This window comes from Pundamilia nyererei, unplaced genomic scaffold, assembly GCF_000239375.1.
Source record: "Pundamilia nyererei isolate P.nyererei 1_Seehausen unplaced genomic scaffold, PunNye1.0 scaffold00015, whole genome shotgun sequence".
Lineage (NCBI taxonomy): Eukaryota > Metazoa > Chordata > Actinopteri > Cichliformes > Cichlidae > Pundamilia > Pundamilia nyererei.
In genome coordinates, this window is record NW_005187416.1 from 1,497,652 (window position 1) to 1,517,838 (window position 20,187).

The 20,187-nt window shown below is 40.5% G+C and overlaps 1 protein-coding gene across 4 annotated transcripts in view; it reads right to left on the minus strand.

The window, feature by feature from the left end:
- Positions 1 to 20,187, minus strand: part of gria4b (glutamate receptor, ionotropic, AMPA 4b) — a 157,348-nt gene that overhangs the window by 20,664 nt on the left and 116,497 nt on the right. For all 4 annotated transcript variants that reach the window (XR_001290280.1, XR_001290279.1, XM_005725376.2 and 1 more), the window contains exons 10-11: positions 15,806 to 16,012; positions 10,296 to 10,669 (exon numbers count right to left, since the gene is read on the minus strand). Coding sequence is in view for 2 of the 4 variants with exons in the window: in XM_005725376.2 (XP_005725433.1) it covers positions 10,296 to 10,669; positions 15,806 to 16,012 (581 nt within the window). In the remaining 2 variants the exon portion in view is untranslated. The remainder of the gene's footprint in view (positions 1 to 10,295; positions 10,670 to 15,805; positions 16,013 to 20,187) is intronic.

Genomic DNA, 20,187 nt, shown 5'->3' on the forward strand with positions numbered 1-20,187 from the left:
TGAGAAACTGTGTTTTTTTTAAATCTCATGAGGCTTTTAAAATGTATTGAACTACAACCATCTGAAGAGGATTAAAATTCCACTTTAGCTGAATTTTAGTACCAGAAAGGTCATGAGGAAAAGAAATTGAAGCATTTGGTGAAAAAAATGATCTCAAAAGGAAACCATTAAGCTCCAAATCTGTATCCAAAGTTCAAAACATACTTTAATTGTGCGGGGGTTAGCATCGTCGACTCACACCTAACCTTGTCAGTTTGATCTGTGATTATTAAACTGGCTACAGGTGTGGCTGTCTGTGTCTATGTAAACTGGTGACCAATCTAGGTGCACTTCCAGTCTGACACAGGCTGCTTTAGCTCACCTCCCTTTAAAGCCACAGTCTCTTTAATGGAAAACAGTGGATGGAGACCACAACATGATTACAATTATGTGAAATAATGTGTGAAATGAACTTTCACTCTGGCTGCTTCAAAGAAGGCGACCAGGTCTGCAGCCAGGCGCCGCCTTCAAAAACAACAATAAGATGGACTCAGATGGGGATTGAATGGGGTCAAGTTGTTTCAATTACATGCAATTTGTTTGTGATAATACAGGTATTAACTGTGATAAGTTGCATCTACATGCACAGAAATTCCCATTAAACAGGAATTGACATTAAGTATTTACATTCAGAGTCCAGCTTATCTCAGACATTCCTCCACAAATAGAAACATTGTTGCTGCATTGTTGCTGTTGCTGCATTTAACCTAAAATGACAAAGTCACACAGCAACCTTTTATATAGAAATGGAAGCATAACACAACCAAGTTGTCAACCAGTTGAGTCATCTATTTTAAAGAGTGTGCTGCAGACAGATTGAGCTCATTAGCACAGACTGACTCTGATTTATTGCAAACTGTCTGTTTATAGATGAGATTGCAGTTATTTGCCTGTCTGTCTGAGAGTGATTGCAGTCTGTAAAAGTTGGATTGCAATTGTTTGGAGACAGGCTGCCTCCCACAAGGCAAACTTTGCAATCACCTTTCAATCAAAACTTTGTTCTGACAGCAAAATAATAAATAAAAATCAGTGCAATCACCTAGTTACCAATATTATTTCCTAGTGAGGAGGTTGCCGTCCTATTCTTACTTGACTTCCTTCTGATTGGCTGCCCCTCAAAAGTCAGGTAAATGAGGCTTCTGAGGTCACATCCAGAGCTCTGTGTGTGGAATAACCACATTAGGATATCAGCTTCCCCCCCAAAGTATTTCAGTCTGAAGCCTGAACTTTCGGCTCACAGATGATGTCTAATTATTTAAAACTTGAGCAATATTTAATATAAACTTCCACCATTGTAACAGTATATACATTACAGAATGTAAGAAAGAGCACAATAGCCCCCCTTTAAGGAAACAAATGCACATTTTAATTGTAACTGGACAGGTTTTTACCAAAATATCAAAGCGGGAAACATTAATACCATTTTACCTTGAAGCTAAAGATGACGACTACACAGATGCACATGCAGCATCCAGCATAGCCCAAAATTGGCTAAATAAGTGCAACAAATCAACCTCATAGACGGATAAGGACTGCTGACAGGAGCAATAAGCAATGCAGCAAAACAGCACTGTGTTAGCTAGATAACAAAGCTAATTGGTATTGAACTAATAGAATAATGAAAATCTTGGATATAGACCACTTGAAAGTCAGATTCTTCCCCTTTTTCAAACGCAGCTTCTGCTTCTGGCCTAAATTCACAACTCAAATTAAAAGTTACGCCTCATCTATAGCCATCAGGAAATCTGCCATCAGTATGCACGCAGTCTGAGCTAATCAGGACTAATCAAGCCAATCACAGCATTCTCATTAGCTCGCCGGTGATTCAGCAATGATGACTCAGCAGAAGAGATAGAGATAATCCATCTGAAGCAATGAGACAGAAGTGACTGCAAACACCTGGAACAATTACACCGGAGATGCAGACGGCTGCCTGGATGTTTATATTGACATTTTATGAGTTGCGATGTGACATCCTGCATTCTCAAGAGGAAGCACCAAAATAACTGCAGTTCTATCCAAGTGGGATTTGCAGTCAATTAAAACCACTATCATGTCGCCATTTCGTTTAAGCTCCCTTCTTCTCCTGTTTCCACAGAGACATTACCATTGGAGACCAGGATATTAATCACTGAATTAATTATTACGGGCTGCCTCGAGGGAGCAGAAGGGGGTATTAACCCTTATTAAGAGAGGAAGAGCGAGAAAGAGGAAGACATTCAGTGCCATTTCAACTTCTGCCTTTCGTGGAGGAGCTGCGCCATGAATCAAACTGTCGACGCTAACAGTAGGTGGATTACATCCAAGAGTCACAGCTAAAAATACCACATGTAAGGTAAAAGCCAAGACCACCACGCTGGATGGACACATGAGTCATGGGCTTTGGGTGTAGTCGTTAATCTGTTAGCCATTCAAGCATAAAATAAAAGGCACCTAACTCGAGGGGTGAACCAAAGTTGTGACTACACATAACAGACAATTTGACAAGGCACTATCTTTAAGCACTTTGTCTACAGCCTGTGGCAAAAAAACCACATATTTCGTTCCCATTTGTTTAGCTGAATCTATACAAAATGTCAAAAGTAAAAGTTTGAATGGCATAAAGCTATGAGTAGAAAATCTGGCATATCTCAGCACTGTGTGCTGTGTGTCCTTTAAAAAAAATTGAGGAAACTGGACAAGTGGAGGAAGGAAAAATTTGATGAACAGTATGTGAAGGTCTTTAAGAAGTAGCTCAAACAGCCACCTCCTCCAGGTCCTCTGGTGGGATACCACTGAATTCCCAACACCTGACCTCGTAGGTGCCCACAAGGTATCTTGGTCTGGTGCCCAAACCCCCTGAACAGGCAGCTCTACTCTGAATCCCTCCCAGCCTCTTTTTCTCCTTCTCCTTTTATTTCATCTTTACCTCTTAAGGAAAGTAAAAAAAAACAAAAAAACCCCAAAAACAAGCAGAACTTTGTAAAGGGTTAAACATGGGGATGCTTCCCTTGCAAGTTATCTAGCTTATCTAATTGGCTTGAAAGGTTATGGTAAGACGACTTGGAGAAATGATGGCTCCTAAATCGGCACATTACTTTGTGATAACCATTAGTCTGAGTGCTTTTAGCAAGTCTTGCTACTAATTGAGTGGACGTTGTAACTTTAATATAAGGATTTATTAGTAAGTATCCATCAGTTTTTGTCAATTAATTAAGCAAAATTACATGTTTTAAGTTTCCTGTTCTTTCTCAGTGGGTTTTATTAGTTGATGGCTATTTGTGCTGGTAAAATATCCAACTTTAAATGAGAAATAAACATGCTGAGAGCCTAATGCAGTTTTGGTCTCTGCTTTGCATTAGATGTGAATGTGGTAGTTTTTGTAGGGTGTTTTTTTATTAGTCAAGAATATATGTAAATATATGAGTTATTAGAACTAAATAAAGAAATAATATGAGTTATTAATGTTTCTTCACAAGAAGTCTGTGTCCTAAGTGAAATTCTAGCCTGTGATGTGCCCAATCTGTCTCGGGTGACTTTTAAGCTAGCAAACGTGACATTTGGCAGTGCCCTCATTGTTTTGACACACTAAACAAAGCAAATGACTAGACTACATGCTTGGCTGCCACACTACACAAGACAGCACACCTAACTACCCACTCCAAACACGCTAAATGTCAGGATTCTCTCACATCTCAAAACTTGCTATCGCTCACTCGCTCTTTTGACACGTCACTCCCAAAGCTTTCCCCTCTTCCTAAACAACCAAATGCCACGTGCTGGGATATCTTTTTTTGATTGGTCGACATGTTACATTTTTCCACCAACAAGAATGTCATGTTTTTTTTCTTGTCTTTTGGGAGGTTGTTTTCCTCACAAGCACCACTGTCATCCCAGGTTGGCTAAGTCATCGCTAACCTTGATCCTGCTGCTGGGGTTCCTTCAGGTCTTTATCTTCGTAACAGATGAGTCCACCATTGGCAGCATCAGCTTTGTTTTTACTGTTTGGTTCCGCACTAAACTGGGTGATAGTATTCAGAAAAGAGCATCTTGTATATTTTTGAAATAACAAACTCTGGTTTTACATGGCCTATCAACACAATTGAAAAACTAGTATATAGTTTTTCTTGTTGCTATGTCATCCTAAATTGGTCGTGTGATTTGGACACACCGGTGCATCCGTTGCCCCCAAATGGTTAAAATCAGTCTATATAGATGTCTACAACACAAGGCACATAATTATATTACACGAACAAGTAGGTGATGGCATACATCCATCTTTTATATACAGTCTGTTGTCTAGCTTATTCATTTGCTTAACAAATAGGTGAATATAGTGATTTGGGACATTACTTGAGCTAATTAAGCCTTATGAATGTGGACAATGTCACAGCTGGGTTCACCAGGTTCAAATGACCCATTTATGGCAATTGCATTCATTTGTATGTGTGAAAATCATTTTCCAGTGGGGGGCCCAGTATCTGTCTCCCGTGTTGCTTGTATTGCTTTGGACAGAGCTGTTGGGGTTTTCTCTAATGAAAACCGACACAATGTGACCCCCAGTCAATCAACGCGGATGTGACCAAAATTAACCTTTGCAAAACTTGCGCTGAACCGGCTACCCCAAACAGTTTGAAGCAACAAACACTGCAGATTAGGTCTACAGCTTATGGGGTTCTTATGTAATCTGGTCTGCAGTGAATGAACGTTTAGACTCTGCATGCAGACTGGATTTCCACCGCTCGGCCAGCTCCTGACTGCACGGCCCTCACTCGAAATTCATCCCACTTTCACCTTTGGCCTTGTCACTTCCTGTATGCCATATAATACCTTCTGTGTGACCGGATTTGCATGTCAGGAAAGGCTCCCGGGCTTTGGGATTCTGCGCTGATGGACTGGGAGAAGCCCCCGTGGGACTGGCAGTGACGGGTGGAAATGCAACGAGAACACAGAGGGTTGAAATGCAGACTTTTCATTCTGATGTCAACATTGTTATGCAGCTCTAAAGTCCTTATCTGCAGTATGCAGGCGGAGATGTGGCAGACCGGAGTGGCTATGGCGGTGAGTGTGGGGTGGTCTGCACACATGTGAACAAAGCAATCGTACTCTTTAAATGAAGGTGCTTAATCAGAGTCACAGGCCCACTATAGCCTCCTCTATAGGTTGCTTACGTGACTGGGCCGGGCTATAATGTACCTCGGGATCCTCCATCTTGTTCTCCTCTGCTGTGGGGGAGGCTGAAAGATACAGGCTGGTTTGGTCCTCCTTCCATCTCCTAAAATCTTACTAACTCTATTACACTATAAGATCCATAAGGGCTTAAAAGAGATAAAAGAAGTGTTAACTGAAGAACTTAAAATAACTATAGGAGCAGTAGCTTAAAATAACCAATCTGCTGGAACTTTAAGCATGACAAAGCCTTTCAAACTGCAAAGAAAGGCTTTACAGAAAATGAGAAACCACTAAGAATTATGGGCCTTGGCAGCATATAAGCTTAAGAATGCCAGGGTGTGCTGACAGAGAGGAAGCCTGATCTTTGATTGGGGAAAAAACAAAGATCTCCAGTTCTCTACCCTTCCAAAGTACACCATGCATACTGGACACCAATCGGCTGGTAGAAAGCCTCAGGGAGGCTGGGTTTCGGGGGTCTCGTAATTTGGACAAAGGGAAGAGAAGACACAGACACGTAATGAAACACGCAGGCTTTCGGACAGCTGCTTCAAAAACAGAAACGCGGTCGCTAATGTAACCGGAGCTCAAATGCACAAACACAAGTGCAAAGTCACAACTGTCGGCGCTTGACAGACACCAAGACAGCCTAATTCCCGTACAAGCAGACAACACAGCGTATGCGAGTCAGGCAGTGAAGAACAATAAGGCTGGGGAAGAGAGAGAGACGGAGGAAATCAATACTCGCTGAGACTTTCTCTGTCCCACACAAACACACCACAAACAAGGACACACAAACAAGCAAGAGTGATTTCAACTGTGCACACACAGCATGAGGAGCACATACTGCATACAGTGCAATTAACACAGTTCATCCTTAACCCCTCTATATTATTCTTACCAACTATATCGCCATGCAAACTACCTCCGATATACAGGATATTCTGTGCAGTTACTTACATAATGCAAATACGCTACAGTTATTTAATGGGGTACGACTTATTGTGAGCGGCAGATGAAAACCTCAAAATTATAACTTTTGTAGAAACCACAGAAAAAATTTTCCTTTAAAGAAAATAGTTCATTATTTTGGGAAGCTTGCTTTTCTTTTTTTTTGCCAGCTCGAGAGACGCGTGTCAACCTGACATCTTGTGAGGTAAGTAAGCAGCTTATCTTCTTTTTCTCCAAACAAAAAGACTGGAAACAAATGGAACAATTAACATTGTCTGAGGCATAATGGCCAAATAAATGGATGCCAACAAAATTTACTTAAGTCAGTCTAATTGTTTTCTAAATCATGCTAATTAAAATATATACCTTTTATAGCCAAGCTAGTGGCGCGGCTCTGTGAATGGAATGAAATCCATCCACATGTGTTGGCCTGGACAGATTATAATTTAAGAGGCCCCTCAGGCGCTCATCCCATAGAGGACCAAAATACCCAGACTGAAAGAAAAAAAAAAGATGTTGACTTTTTTCATCATTTTGTGCCTCTTTTCTTTGTGTTTAATTTGAGTCATATTGCAAATTCTTGTCATTTTTGCTCCTTGTGGCCATTATTTTGCTCTAAATTTTGGTCTCTTTTGTATTTCTTTGTTGCCATTTTTCATTTCCATCTCCACTTCTTTTCATTTCATTTTGTTTGTTTTTCCGGGAAATGGATAGTGTTTCTGGGATGAGATCAGAAGCCCCTGGGCTCGTGCCCAGCAGGCACATTAATCTGTCTATAACTATTGGATAAAATTTTGTGCAGACTTTCATATATCCAAAGTCATAAGAGAGCCAAGGACGTGATCTCCAGTCTTCCACTAGTTTCAGGAACTTTTATTGGTGTTTCTGAGAAAGTGAATACTGCTCCTGGAGTCTGCTCTCCACTGTTATAGTTTTCCTAAGAAAAGACTTATGTTATCTAAACTTTGTTCATATTAATAAACTCACCTCAACACGATTTTGATTTTGTGTTTTTCTTCGTATACAGTGGGGGCAATAATTATATGATATATTATTGTCGTAGTTCCATTTTAACAGAGACACACAGACTATAAAACAAAACCCCAACACCCTCATGGGAAGAAAGGTAGTGGAGCAGCCCAATCACAGGAATTAATATTAATCTTGTTAATGATCTGAAGGCAGTGAGGACCACAGTCGCTAATAAGTTATAAGCAGCAGAAGGCACACAAACAAGCCCGTCTTAAGTTAGAATCTAACTGATTCTGAGACGGGCTGGTGAAAGTACTGTGATCAGATGAAACCAAACTCAGGCTCTTTAGTATCAACTTGAGTTGCCGTGATCGGAGGAAGAGAAATGCTGAGTATGACCCAAAGAACACCATCCCCACAGTCAAGCACAGAGGAGGAGACATTTAGCTTTGGGGCTGTTTTTCTATTAATGGTAAAGGACAACTTTAGTTATTATGATTTGGCACTGTATAAATAAAACTGAACTGAATTGGACGGGGCTTGGACAATAACCTCCTTTTCTCTGCCATAACACTGAAGATGACCTAAAAACCTACCACCAAGGCAATAAATGAGTGTCTAAAGAAGAAGTGGCCTAGCTGTTCTCCAGACCTCAATCCTATAGAAAATCTGTGGAGGGAGCTGAAACTTCAAGTTGCCAAGCAGCAGCCAAGAAACCGGAAGGATTTAGAAAGCTTCCGTAAAAGAGGAGTAGGCCATGAATCCCTCCTGAAATGTGTGCAAACCTGGTGACCAACTACACGAAATTTCTTACCGCCAACAAAAGCTTCTCCGTGAAAAGTCTTTTTTCTGGATTTTTGTTTGAAATTGTCTCTCTCCAGTAAAATGAAACTACCATAAAAAATCAGCAGAGGACCAAATAATTATTTGCCCCATTGTAGCTATAACCTCTGAAGTCCAACAGTTTCTGTGGTAGCGTCTCTGTTAGGCTGTTCGAGGCATCTGCAACAAATCCATCCTTCAGAAAATTAGTCATGCTATTGTGTTTGGTCCTCCCTCTGGGTCTTATAGGAAACTGTGTCTTTTAAAGGCTGCAAAACCAGACGCACCGTTTCCCCAAATACTACCGTCCTGTGTGAGGCAGACAGCCTACTCTGTCCCTACTCTGTATATTTATCACATTTGTTTGTGTAGTTGCACATGTCAGATGGTTTCAGACATTTTTCTCTTACTTCTGGGCATTTATATGTTTTCAATCAAATGTCTTAACAACTTAAATTTAGTCTAGACATCTATCACTCCCTCAGGATGAACTGTAATAAGTTTTCTGAATTACTTTTGCCCAATATTTTGGTTTATGACCAAAAGCCACTGAAACTAATGATATTCCCCATAAGCTGCACACGTTCACAGAGCTGCTGGCCCGACAGACTCTTGTTCTTGTTTAAACCTTATACAAACAAAGACATAAACACAACTGCTATTGTTTATGCCGCTAGGCACAGTCAGTGTGTGCCGTTTCGTTAAGTACTTAGTGGACAAACAAACTGCTTTTCATCAAGACAGAGTTACAAACCCCACAAAGGACGATAATTCATGAACTTTATGGATGTTGGTAGGTGTTAATTTGAACTCTTAGACTAGAAGTTAACAGTGGTTTACACTCACCAGCAACTTCGTTAGGTATATCTGTTTAACTGCTCGTTATCATAAATATATAATTTCTGCTTTCCTTTCTTGTAAGGAACGCAGGAAAGAATCTATGAATGCACAGCGCATTAAAACTGGAAGCAGATGGGCTACAGCAGCAGAAGGTCGCAGCTGCCATCTAAGAACAAGAAACTGAGGCTAGAATTTGCATTTAGTTTCAGATGCTACCGAACACAACATCATGTTCATTTGGTCAATTACCGTTCTAGTTAGAGTAAAATAGACAATCAAACCAGGTATATTTTATATTTTGGCATAAACAACATGAAAGCACATATCCCTCCTGCCTAGTTCGGGCTGCTGGTGGTGTAATGGTGTGGCCAATATATTCTTGGCACACTTCGGGGCCGTCAGTACCAACTGAGCATTGTTTAAACACCACAGCCTACCTGAGTATTGTTGTTGACTATGCCTACTGCTTTATGACCACAGTGTACCATTCTTCTGATGGCTGTTTCCAGCCAAATAATGTGCCAGTGTCAGTGAATTCATTGTACTCAAACGGCCTCCACAGTCAACAGATCTCAATTCACTAAGGCACCTTTGGGATTCTCATCATGTGTTGTAGAGCTCAAAAATCTGCAGTAACTTTGTGATGCTACTACGTCAACATGGACCAAAATATTTGGGGAATGTTTCCAGCACCTTGCTGAATCTGTGCTACGAAGACTTAAAGCTGAAGGCAAACTGGGATCCAGGGTGTGCCTAATAAAATGGGCAGTGAGTGTGTATCAAGAAAAGGAGGCAAAAATAAATTCTTCCCAAAAGGTTGAACTATTTCCTTAAGATCATTTTTATGTTCCTTAGTAACACAAAACAACATTATTTAATCATTTGTGCTGGCAAACTGTCTGGACTTGTTTTTTAAAAGTACTAAATGATGAGGTTTTCATATCCATGACATAAATATTTACATAGTATAGAAGTAAATAAAGATTTTATTAAAAAAAAAGAAAAAATCACGCTCATGCCAACTATCATTTCCAAATCATGTTCCATCCTGTTTAATACACACGCCCACACTTTTAAAATGAGCTACATTTGAAAAAGACTGACTGCTGTTCTTCAGCGGCAGCGATGTGTTAAACGTGATTAAAAACACGAGGCCCGAACAACATATTAATGTGTTCTTTCCCCCCCCTTCGTCTGTCACAGACTACTGCTCGTCACGGCAGGGTGTCGAGACTCGTTCGGTTTTCATTTGTGTCAATCAAACATGTTCGAATTAATGATGACGGTCCTAACTGGATTGACAGGCGAGGGATTTAAGTATGCTACGCTCACACAGAGTCATCTGTACAGTACGATCATCCACGCTCACACAGACCCAATCCAATCTGACGTGAAGGCACATTGTGATTATAATTGGCCTAGAGGTCGTGTAATGTGCCTGTATCCTGAGTAAAAAAAAAAAAAGTACTGTAGAGTTTGGAGCAAACAAAATACTTGTAAAAATTGACGAGATGCTGTCTTACCTGGGGGAGATGTCACAGCCCTGCTGCATGAAGGCGCCCAGGGAGAACCAGAGGGAGTTGAAGATGCCAAACTCATTGGGGGGCTGGTCGCTTGGCGGACCGTCGGTGCCCTCTTCGGGCTCCTCGGTGTGCCATTCGTACGGGCTGAAGCGGCTGACCAGGAAGAGCACCACGCTCACGCCGATATAGGCAAACACGATGCACATCCAGATCTCGTAGGCCAACGGGTCCAGGAAGGAGAACACCCCTGGTTTCGATTTTTGGGGCTTTTTGATCATGATGGAAATGCCCAGCGACATGAAGGGCTTGGAGAAATCAATCACCTCCTCCCGGACCAACGTGATAGTCAAAGGGGCCACAGCGATTTCCGCTTTCTGTAGGAGGCGAGATAAAGCGGAATTTGATTAGCCTCCCTGAACCCAAATGATGACAGATAAGCAAATGCAAATGATGGATCATCTTTCTGAGCCCGGCCATGCAACAATCAAACACCACTTAGTCACAGATGCATCCCAAAGGGCAATAGCTAGCCAACCCTCAGACAACAAAAAACAGTTTCTTCTTCCTACTCAGATAGTGTCATTCTTATTCATGACATTGTTCACGTAATGAATTTCTCCCTTGGCTGAACAAATCTCTGAGCGATCAAGTTGAAGATGGCAGCCGAACACATCTCGGAGTGATCAAGTTAAGACAGAGAGAAAAGGGAAAGAAATTGAAAAGGAAATTCTGAAATCCTCTCTAATGCTCAAAGGCTTAGCTCAAACTCCAGGGGAATGAGTAGGGAGGATAAAATAATATGTCAGAGAAATATGCTTACAGCACAGCAAGGCAAAAAAAAGGGGAAACGGCCACCTCGGAGGTCTGCAGCTGTGGAAAAAGTGCATACCGACTTGCTGAAAATCCACAAACCAGATTACAGTTAGTGACTTAGCAACACTTGTGACCTTGTCTGCCCAGCAGGGAAGCAAAGGGCTTAATATCAGCAAGAATTTAAAGTTTTATTATGACCATCGCGCACTTAAGGAGGTAGGAAAGGAGAAAAGAGGGAGGGCAGAAAGAAAATGAAAGAGATTTAAGTTCTTTCATCCTCAGCAAAATGCACTAAGATGACAGCCTCAGGGCATTTAGTGTGCACTAAAATACAAGGCAGGGTTAAAAGGAGGCAGGGGCTCTTGTGGTAGAACGGATCTTTTCTGTTCAGAGCAGGGGGAGAAATGAATGGCCTCTAACCAATGCCTTAGAGGGAAGAAGTGCTGACACTTGGCATGTCCTCAGAAGTCACATGATAACAGTAGAATAAGCTGCCAGCTTTGCAAACACACATGATAGCTACAAAAAACCCAGTTTGTTTAGAAATCTATTAGAAAATAGTCTCACTTCCAGCTTAATTTATGACTTCACTAAAAACTTTACTAATGAATTCTGTGAACTTGTTGGCTCAAAGGCTACTGAATACATCACCATGTTCATTTGGTGGATTATGCTTCTGGTTAAGAGTAAAACAAAAAATAAAACCAGTTATATTTTAGGGTTTTTGATTAAGTTGCAGCTCTTGTCGGCAGAGATGGGAACGAAAGAAATCATTTCACAGAGTCAACTGATCAGAAGCAGCATCTTGTTGTGTATCTGAGGTAAAATAGTATTTTACCATTTCCATATCAGTACTGGTGTGTGTTTTGAGCTACGAGCGCAGTTGGTGCCAAATGCATTGACCCATTTATTCTCATGGGAAATATCTGAAAAACCCAACTTGATCTGAAAAAAATAAAAGCCACAAATTCATTCAGCGAAATTACGCAATTAGTGTGAATGGTTGCATTAAGAATCGGTGAGTCTAAAGAATTTACTGAATGCAAAAAATATTTGCATGAATTTTATACGTCCAGTGTGTAAAGTCCTTAAGGCATAAACGAGTAACAATGAGGCATTAAGGTCTGAAGGTCAGCCGCTTCAGGGGGACAAGGAACTGCCTTCTGCTCACAGGTATAACAACCAGGAACAAAAAAGTTAAAGACAAAAGATTCATCGGAGTGAAAAGAAGGAACACAATGTTTGCTGACAAGTTGGTTATTTAGGATCCGTCCATCCAGTTTTCTCCCACTTTTCAGGGTTGCAGGTGTGCTGGACACAATCCCGGCTGTCACAGGGTGAGGGATGGGGTAGGACAGAAACAACCAATCGCAATCCGTAGCTAGTTTAGAATCACCAGCTAGCCTAACATGCATGTCTTTGGACTGTGGGAGAAAGCCAGAGTATCTGGAGTGAGCCCACACAGGCACAGGGAGAAGCCACATCACTGTGCCACAAGGTATAAGCTTCCTGATTTAAACCTCCTGGTTCGTAGGGGGCTTTCTGTGGGGAGTTTGCACATTAAGCCTTTGCTTGGATGGGTTCTCTTTACCTACTCTGGCTTTCTCACACATGTATCTCTGTACTTGTTAGATGAATTGGTTACTCTAAACTGGCCACAAGTTTGGTTGTGAGTGTGTGTTGTTGTCTGTCTCTCTGTGTTGGCCCAAAGGACTGGCAACCTCTCCATGGTGTATCATCACCTCTCAAGCCACGTGGGAGAAGCTCCAGCCTCCTTTGCAACCCCGAACTGGATAAGCGGTTAAGTAAATGAATGGATGGATAGTTAACAATGGCTGGTGGACAAAAGAGGAAGTCTTGGCCTGGATATCTGTTATCCACTATTCCAGATGTCCTAGCTACAACAGAAGCCCTGAAATGTTGGCCACCAGACCAGCGATAGGTTTCCAGATTGCTTTGTGAATGACAAGTCCTCAGTGTGCTCGATTCTCAGCCAGCTTTGCTCCTCACTTATGACAGCTGGTTCAAAAAAAATACAAGATGCTTCAAATTCTTCAGTCAAAGCCTCAAAATGCAAACATATGGATGAATGACATCACATTGGCTGAAATTCTTTGTTGCAGTCTCACTGCAACAACTTTGACCTTAAAGTCATACTGCGATGCTAAAAATGCAGCTTTTACTTCTGGTTATGTTTCCACTGACGTAGTACACGAACACAATTTCTGTTGTGGGATTAAAACGGTCCAAATGGCTCAAAATTGTGTGATGCCAGCTGTACTTGGCCAAAGCAGCACGTCGGCACTTAAATCTTCCTGTTAAGGGATTTACATTAAAGTAATGTCGCTCAGCATGTCTTCCCATCAAAGCAATTCTACTGGGCAGGCTGCGTTTCTGCTCTCAGTTAGTTAAAGAGATGAAAATAGCAGAGAACAGAGCTGCACTTTTTGTTCCTGCACTTTTGACCAACCTGGTTAGTCTTTACACCAAAAGTGCACTGTACTGCTTGATCAGTCCTGACACATCCCGAACTGTGCCTCTGCTTACGCTCGCCGCAGTCGACTTCACAGTGAGTCACTGCAGCACCAAAGAGGCGCAGGCGAGAAAAATGCCACTTTGTGAAAATGCCACTTAACTCATCACAAAAAAAAAAAAGATTTGGTTTTTGACTGTACATTTTAAACAAAATGCTTTTGCTGCTCGTGAAAGTATCAAAAGGATCTTTTTTTGTTCTGGGAAAAATGAATTTTATAGCTTTTTCTCAGCAGATGAAGGGAAAATAATCATAGTGTCAGACAGAAAGTAGAATATCACACATTTATTGAATAGAAAAGCATGAGTGAGACCTCAGCTGTACTTATGTCCTTTTTATCTTCACTTGTTATTGGTTTCTATATGTTTCCTCCTAGTGAAATGTGTTTTTCGCCTTAAAAACATTCAAGTAAAAAACCACAAGCAGGCCCTGAAATTGCTCTATCACTCCTCATGCACATCCTTGCATCTTTCTTGATCCCACATCAAGGTGAGCAGCAGAAAGACACCTCGTTCTCAAATCAAATGTCCTCAGAGATTCTTTAACAAGCTCCACACCTGTGTTTCTCCTCCAAAAGCTCTGCTCTAATGCTCCCCTAATTCCCCTCATCCTGCTAGCATTAACAACACCAGAGACTGTTCGCGATTTCATTTCATATGGGCTTAATTATGGCCACAACAAACAGAAACAGTGCTTCAGACGGAGCTCTCTGCAGGTCAAGAAAAACCGCTCCTGTAGGAAAAGCTTCTGCAAAGGCAAAATTCTGCATGAAAAAGACATATAGAGCGTTTTATGATTTAAGGAATCTATTTAACCCTACGATAGACAGGTCTGTTATTTATCTTAGCTGGGCAGAAAATAAGCTTTTACATATAATTTCTCTGTTCCGTGTTTGCTAATCTGCTGTTAATTTACCCTTTGTTGATGCCGTTTGATGTTAACCCTTTATCACACAAGTATCATACAGGCTGCCTGGACTTATTTTATACGTTCGTCTGTAAAATTGTCTTCTCTTGTTTCTAGAACAAACGGTAATGGAACTAGAGTAATTTAAAGAGCCCGTGTAAAATGGCCAGGCAGTTGAAAAAGGACTTAATATAAAAGCACTTTCTGGATTGTGTACTACTATTTTAAAGCTTTATGTTTGGGATTTGGTCATTTCAATGTTAAAATTTTTGGAGCCAGAAGATTCAATATTTGGTGGAGAAGGTAAAATGGTCCAATATGGTGCTAATGTTAGCAAGCTGGGTTAGCAAGTTGCTTCCATAGACTGTACAGAAGCAAGTAGCTGCTAATTAGCACTAACATGTAAATATAGCAATGATAATAATGGCCAATGACTGCCGTGGTCACAGACCTGGTTTCCATCCTCAGAGCGACCATTTCAAAGGCAACAAGATCGCAAATTCATGTGGCACAGCTGTTTTGGTTTCCGTGGTCTCCAACTACAGTTTTCCCTACTGTGACTGTAGCGTAAGGCGATACCTAGCAAACAGCTAACAGTAAGTAGAAGCTGACACACCCATTATTAATTGGGTAAGTTAAAAGAAAAACTTCCTATTTGCTTAGTTGTAGCTCTAGAGATTTCTTTTAAAAATCAAAAATGCTTTTTAATGTACTAATATTAGCCATTTTAATATAGGAGTCTGCATGTATTGACGCTGTTGAATGCAGCCTCAAGGAGCTCCAGCCCTGGCAGTTACTGCATAATATGAACTTAATACATACTAGTAATACTAATATGAGCTTACAAAATTTAATTTGTTTAATTTATCAATATAATTATTTTATCATTCAGCCTTTAAAATATAGATTTTTTTCATGTCATACTCATCAAAGATTTACAACAGCAGCTTTAGTTTGTTTTATGTATCTTTTCTTTCATCGACTTTTGGTTTGAGGTTTAATGATGTAGATTTTGATCAATAATTTCAGTTTTCAGCTTTCAAGATCAGAGTCTTTTTCTCTCTCTCAGAAACCAAGCTTTTGTACAAATGTATTGTTAGTACAAAAAGATCTGGAGGAGGCACCATATTCTCTGTAAATACCATCTTGACTTCTATTGACAGCATAAAATTGAAGCTTCAGTGAAATGAGTCATAAAAAAGTAAAAAACAAACAAAGATAATTTCCGTCAAAAAAGACTGAAAACAAAAGTTCTTACCCCGTACACCAGCTCCCCGACCATGCCGTTCCAGATCTTCGTCTCTGGGTCCCTGGCGCCGTACTTTCCGTCGGGGACGATGGAGATCTTGTACTTGATGCCGATGTGTTTGGCGATCTCTGAAGCCAGATCCACGCAGTAACCCTCGTACTGGTCGTTGCCCTCATACATCTCCCAGTTCTTCTTAAGCATCACGTAGGGTCCCTCCTACACAAGGGACCATAACCAGTGAACCAAACCATCAGACAGACAGACACGCAGACATGAGGGTTTGTGCAGTGACACACAAATAGAGAGCACTGAACTGTAGCTCATCAATACCATGATGGATTAAGGTACTTGTGGAGCAACGGCTTGATGAGGTGCCTGTTTGGTTTGCATATAGGGCATGCAGATGATAAAACGCACAATTCTTACTGATTAAATTTTGGAGGTAGTAACAAATCCTAGAAACACTGAAATGGCAGAGACAGACTGCTGAATGTTAACAATGCATTCTTATAAGTATTGGCAGAAGAATCTGATTTTCAGGCCTGACGACAAATGAAACAAACAAACAAGAGGAGCCTACGACTAGATACTTCCACAAACGTTGATAATTTCCTCCACACCATGCATGAATTGAATCCTGGATCCAGAAGGATCTGAATCCGGATTACTCTGATGATCTCTCCTAATTTTCTCAATTTCAGCTTAATACACTTATTATACACAAGATGGACTGTGAAATGTTTTACTTTTTGCTTTCTCTTGCAATGGTAAAGAATCTGTTCTACTAGATCAAGTCCAAATCTTGGGCCAAGCTCCACTGCTGGTAAAGTGTTCATGCAAAGCAATCCAAAATAAGCCTGCTAACAAACAAACAAAGCAGCGAAATCTCATAACCCCGTCACTGTTTGTAATTGTTGCCTGGGGCAAGAAGAACGAGAAGACCTGAATGAGTCGTGTCTTTCAGGCAAAAAAGCGACACCCGTTGGTCAATTTTAGGTACTGCACTTTGAAGCTCAGATTATGTGGAAAGAGGGAGAATACACACAGTGTAAGCTTTCATCTTAAGAAAAAGGACTCTTAGTACATAAACTAAATTTTCTTCAGTCTTAAACACTGAAACCATTAAATTTGTTTTAAATGTATACATGCAGTTATTTATTTAGACTAAAGCACATTTTCAGACCTAACCGAGCGATCAGCATTCTTGAGCTGTAATGAGAAACGGTAAATAGCTGCATTTATGTAGCACTTTAACCTGAATCGATCTCATGGACCCACTCACCAACACACTCAGCTGCCATGGGAGGTGCTTCTCTGACTACTGGGAGCAATTTGGGGTTCAGTGCCTTACTCAAGGACACTTCAGCATGCGGTTAGGAAGCGTCGGGGATCAAACCGCCAACCCTGTGATTAGTCAACGACCTGAGCTACTTCCCGAGGCACAGAAGGTGAAACGAGGCTAAATTAGTGCATTATCCCTGGTGCTCACAGCATTTCTGCTTCAAGTTTTAAAATAGGAAAAGCTGCGTATTTCCTGTTTAAAGTTTAACATTCAGTAATTCAACAATGAGCAAGGTTAGTTTAAGACTACAAGCTCATGTTATGACTATTAATCAATCAGATGATGAGATAACAACAACCATGAACCTCTGCAGTCGTAAGAAAGTTTAACTGTCTTTTTTAGTTGTTTGTGATTTGAGCAGAGCATACACAGCATATAAGATTTACGTTGTCACAGTAAAAATCACACATTAATGGGAAGTCCAGGTAAGAAGCCTCACCATCTTTGAAACTGGGACAAACAAAGAGTATAGTCATCCTTTCTAACAGCTGGAATGACTTAAATTCACAAAAAGGACTCAATGTTTTTATTCAAGATGAGCAGGAAAATATTTACAAAGATCACGGCACAGAAACTTTTCCCCATAGACTTCTATATGACTGGAAATCTTTTTGCAACCCCCTGGTGGCCATCAAAAGGAATGCAGGTTTAAGGCCCTTTTTAGACCTGAAAGCCATGTACATTGTTTTTAATCATCCATGTGATAGAATCCTGATCGGCTTTCACAACACAACATCAATGACTTTCATTACAATGTAAAAAACGAAATATTACATCACAATTAAAGATAATAATCTATAAATGGAACAAAGATTTATATAATTTCTCTATTTTTGTGAGCAGTTTTCATACGTCAGCTACAGGAAAGAAAGATCAGGTCTGAACAACTTTCTACTTTTATAAACTACGGCATCTAAACAGAATCTCCTTAAACTAAAGGACAGCTCACTGACACGTGGGTGACGTCGAACTGGATACTTTTGACTTTTTAGCCACGTGAAATCACCAGAAAATCAGTGCCAAGGAGGTGGGAGGAGAAAGACCATAACTTGTGTTCACACAGACAGCACTGACATGCTATAGCTAAAAAGTCTGAGTCTAAAGAATTACAGAGAATTTGTAAAAACAGCTATAGTCACTGCACTCCTTGCTTTGCCTAGTGCCTTAAGCCTGCATTCTTTTCAGTGGTCAGCAGGGGGCGACTAGTCTGGCTGTAAAAAGAGTTACAGTTGTATAGAAATCTATTGGAGAAAAATTCCTTGGTTCCCTTGGCCTACGACTTCAGTAATCGCTTTCTTGGTGGGTTTATGGTCTTAGTCTCTAGTCTTAAGTCCTGGTGAATACAACGTGATGTTATTTTCATAAATTAAACATTCGGTGTCCCTCAGTTTCACAGTCAGATGCACCTTGAGATGTCTCAGTTCAAAAAGCCGTCACAGTAGCTATGATATTCATAGACTATCTGTTCTTAATATGTGGCACACACCATCATTTAGGCAGGCAAAGCATTTGTATAGATGCATGTCACAGAGACAGAAAACATGACTAAGCAAAAAAAAAGGTAGAGGAGGGGTACAGACATGGAACAGAAAGGAGCAGAGAAATTAGATGCAGTCAGACTGAATAACTTAATGCCACCACTTAAATAATCGGGGTGGCTACATCAGTCTACACTGTGACCAGAGGAAGGTTGTATATCATTAGATTTCTTGTTCCTCGGAAAGTGATCTAAATGTAAGCCGTGCATGCTTTCTGAACTCATATTTCTAAACAAATTACTTTTGTCATGGATGGCAGCATATTGCATATTGAGAATGGGAGCAATTTATTCTTGAGATGTATTTGCTTGACATTGCCGCCGGCCAAAGCAAGGTAAACCAAAGACTCGATGGCAGGGAGAGAATGCAAATGCCCGGCTGAGCCTACGGCACAGCAAAGATGTTACTGTACAACATAATGATGGCACGATGTACTAAAATACAGTGAAGGACGCTTGTAGTGGGTTACAAGGTTCCATAACTCATTAATAATATTAACATGAATCATTTGCCAAGCCTTTTAACAAATTATCAATAACTAATTATTAACATTTCCCACAACTATAAAGCATCAATCATACTCTGTATCTGCATATCAAATTCCCTTGTCCGTCTTTATGTTTGTGCATTATTTATGTAACATGTCAAAGAAAAAGATTACACATAACACTAGCCTCACATTATGCTGACTGCCTCAGAAAATAATCAGCATCCTACCCTGGGTTTGCTGTGTGTGACAGACCTCATAATAACTGCATTAAATGCAAAATTGATAAGCACAAAATGAAGCAAAACTGTAGTTTTATAGCCTGGAGATCAATTTGTGTATGAAGGACTTAAATAAGTACCTTCTGCTACTACCCGAAAGCTACACTAGCTAATGCCAGCTGAAAAAAATGGAGCTCAATAATCACTAATATCGACAAATAACCAGCTCCCCGAAGTTCAAACACAAGCCCTAACAGTCTTCATTTAAAGGTAAAAAAACAAACTGTAGCTTTGGAAAGTATTTTGATATTGACATCATTAGCAAAGAAGCAAAGAAGCAAGCTAAAGTTAGTCAAACTGTCACTTTCATTGTGGTTCAGATCAGTGAAAGTGCCACTTCCTGCCAGTGTAAATGAGTTTAACTGCTCATTTAATCCCTCAGGTGTCCTAATGTAGGAAAAGAAAGGTAGCTCACTGAGCTAAAAACGTTGCTGTGGATTCTTATTACTTAATTACTTAATGTATGAATGTCCATGGGAGAGGTCTTTGTCAGGAGGAAAAGCTGCAAAGCTAATAAAAACATAGTTAAAAGTCACATTTATGTCCTCTTCATCACAAAGTAATCTAGATATCCTGATATCCTTCAGTATCCAGGGACTCGGTTCGTGCATATATAGAGAGAATTATTAGACAGGAATTAGGCAGGAATTCAGGTAAAAAGAGAGAACACACTTTGAATGCTCTTGAAAACACCTTTTCCCCACATTCATCTCTGTGCAGCAGTACAGTGGGTGCCAGTACAG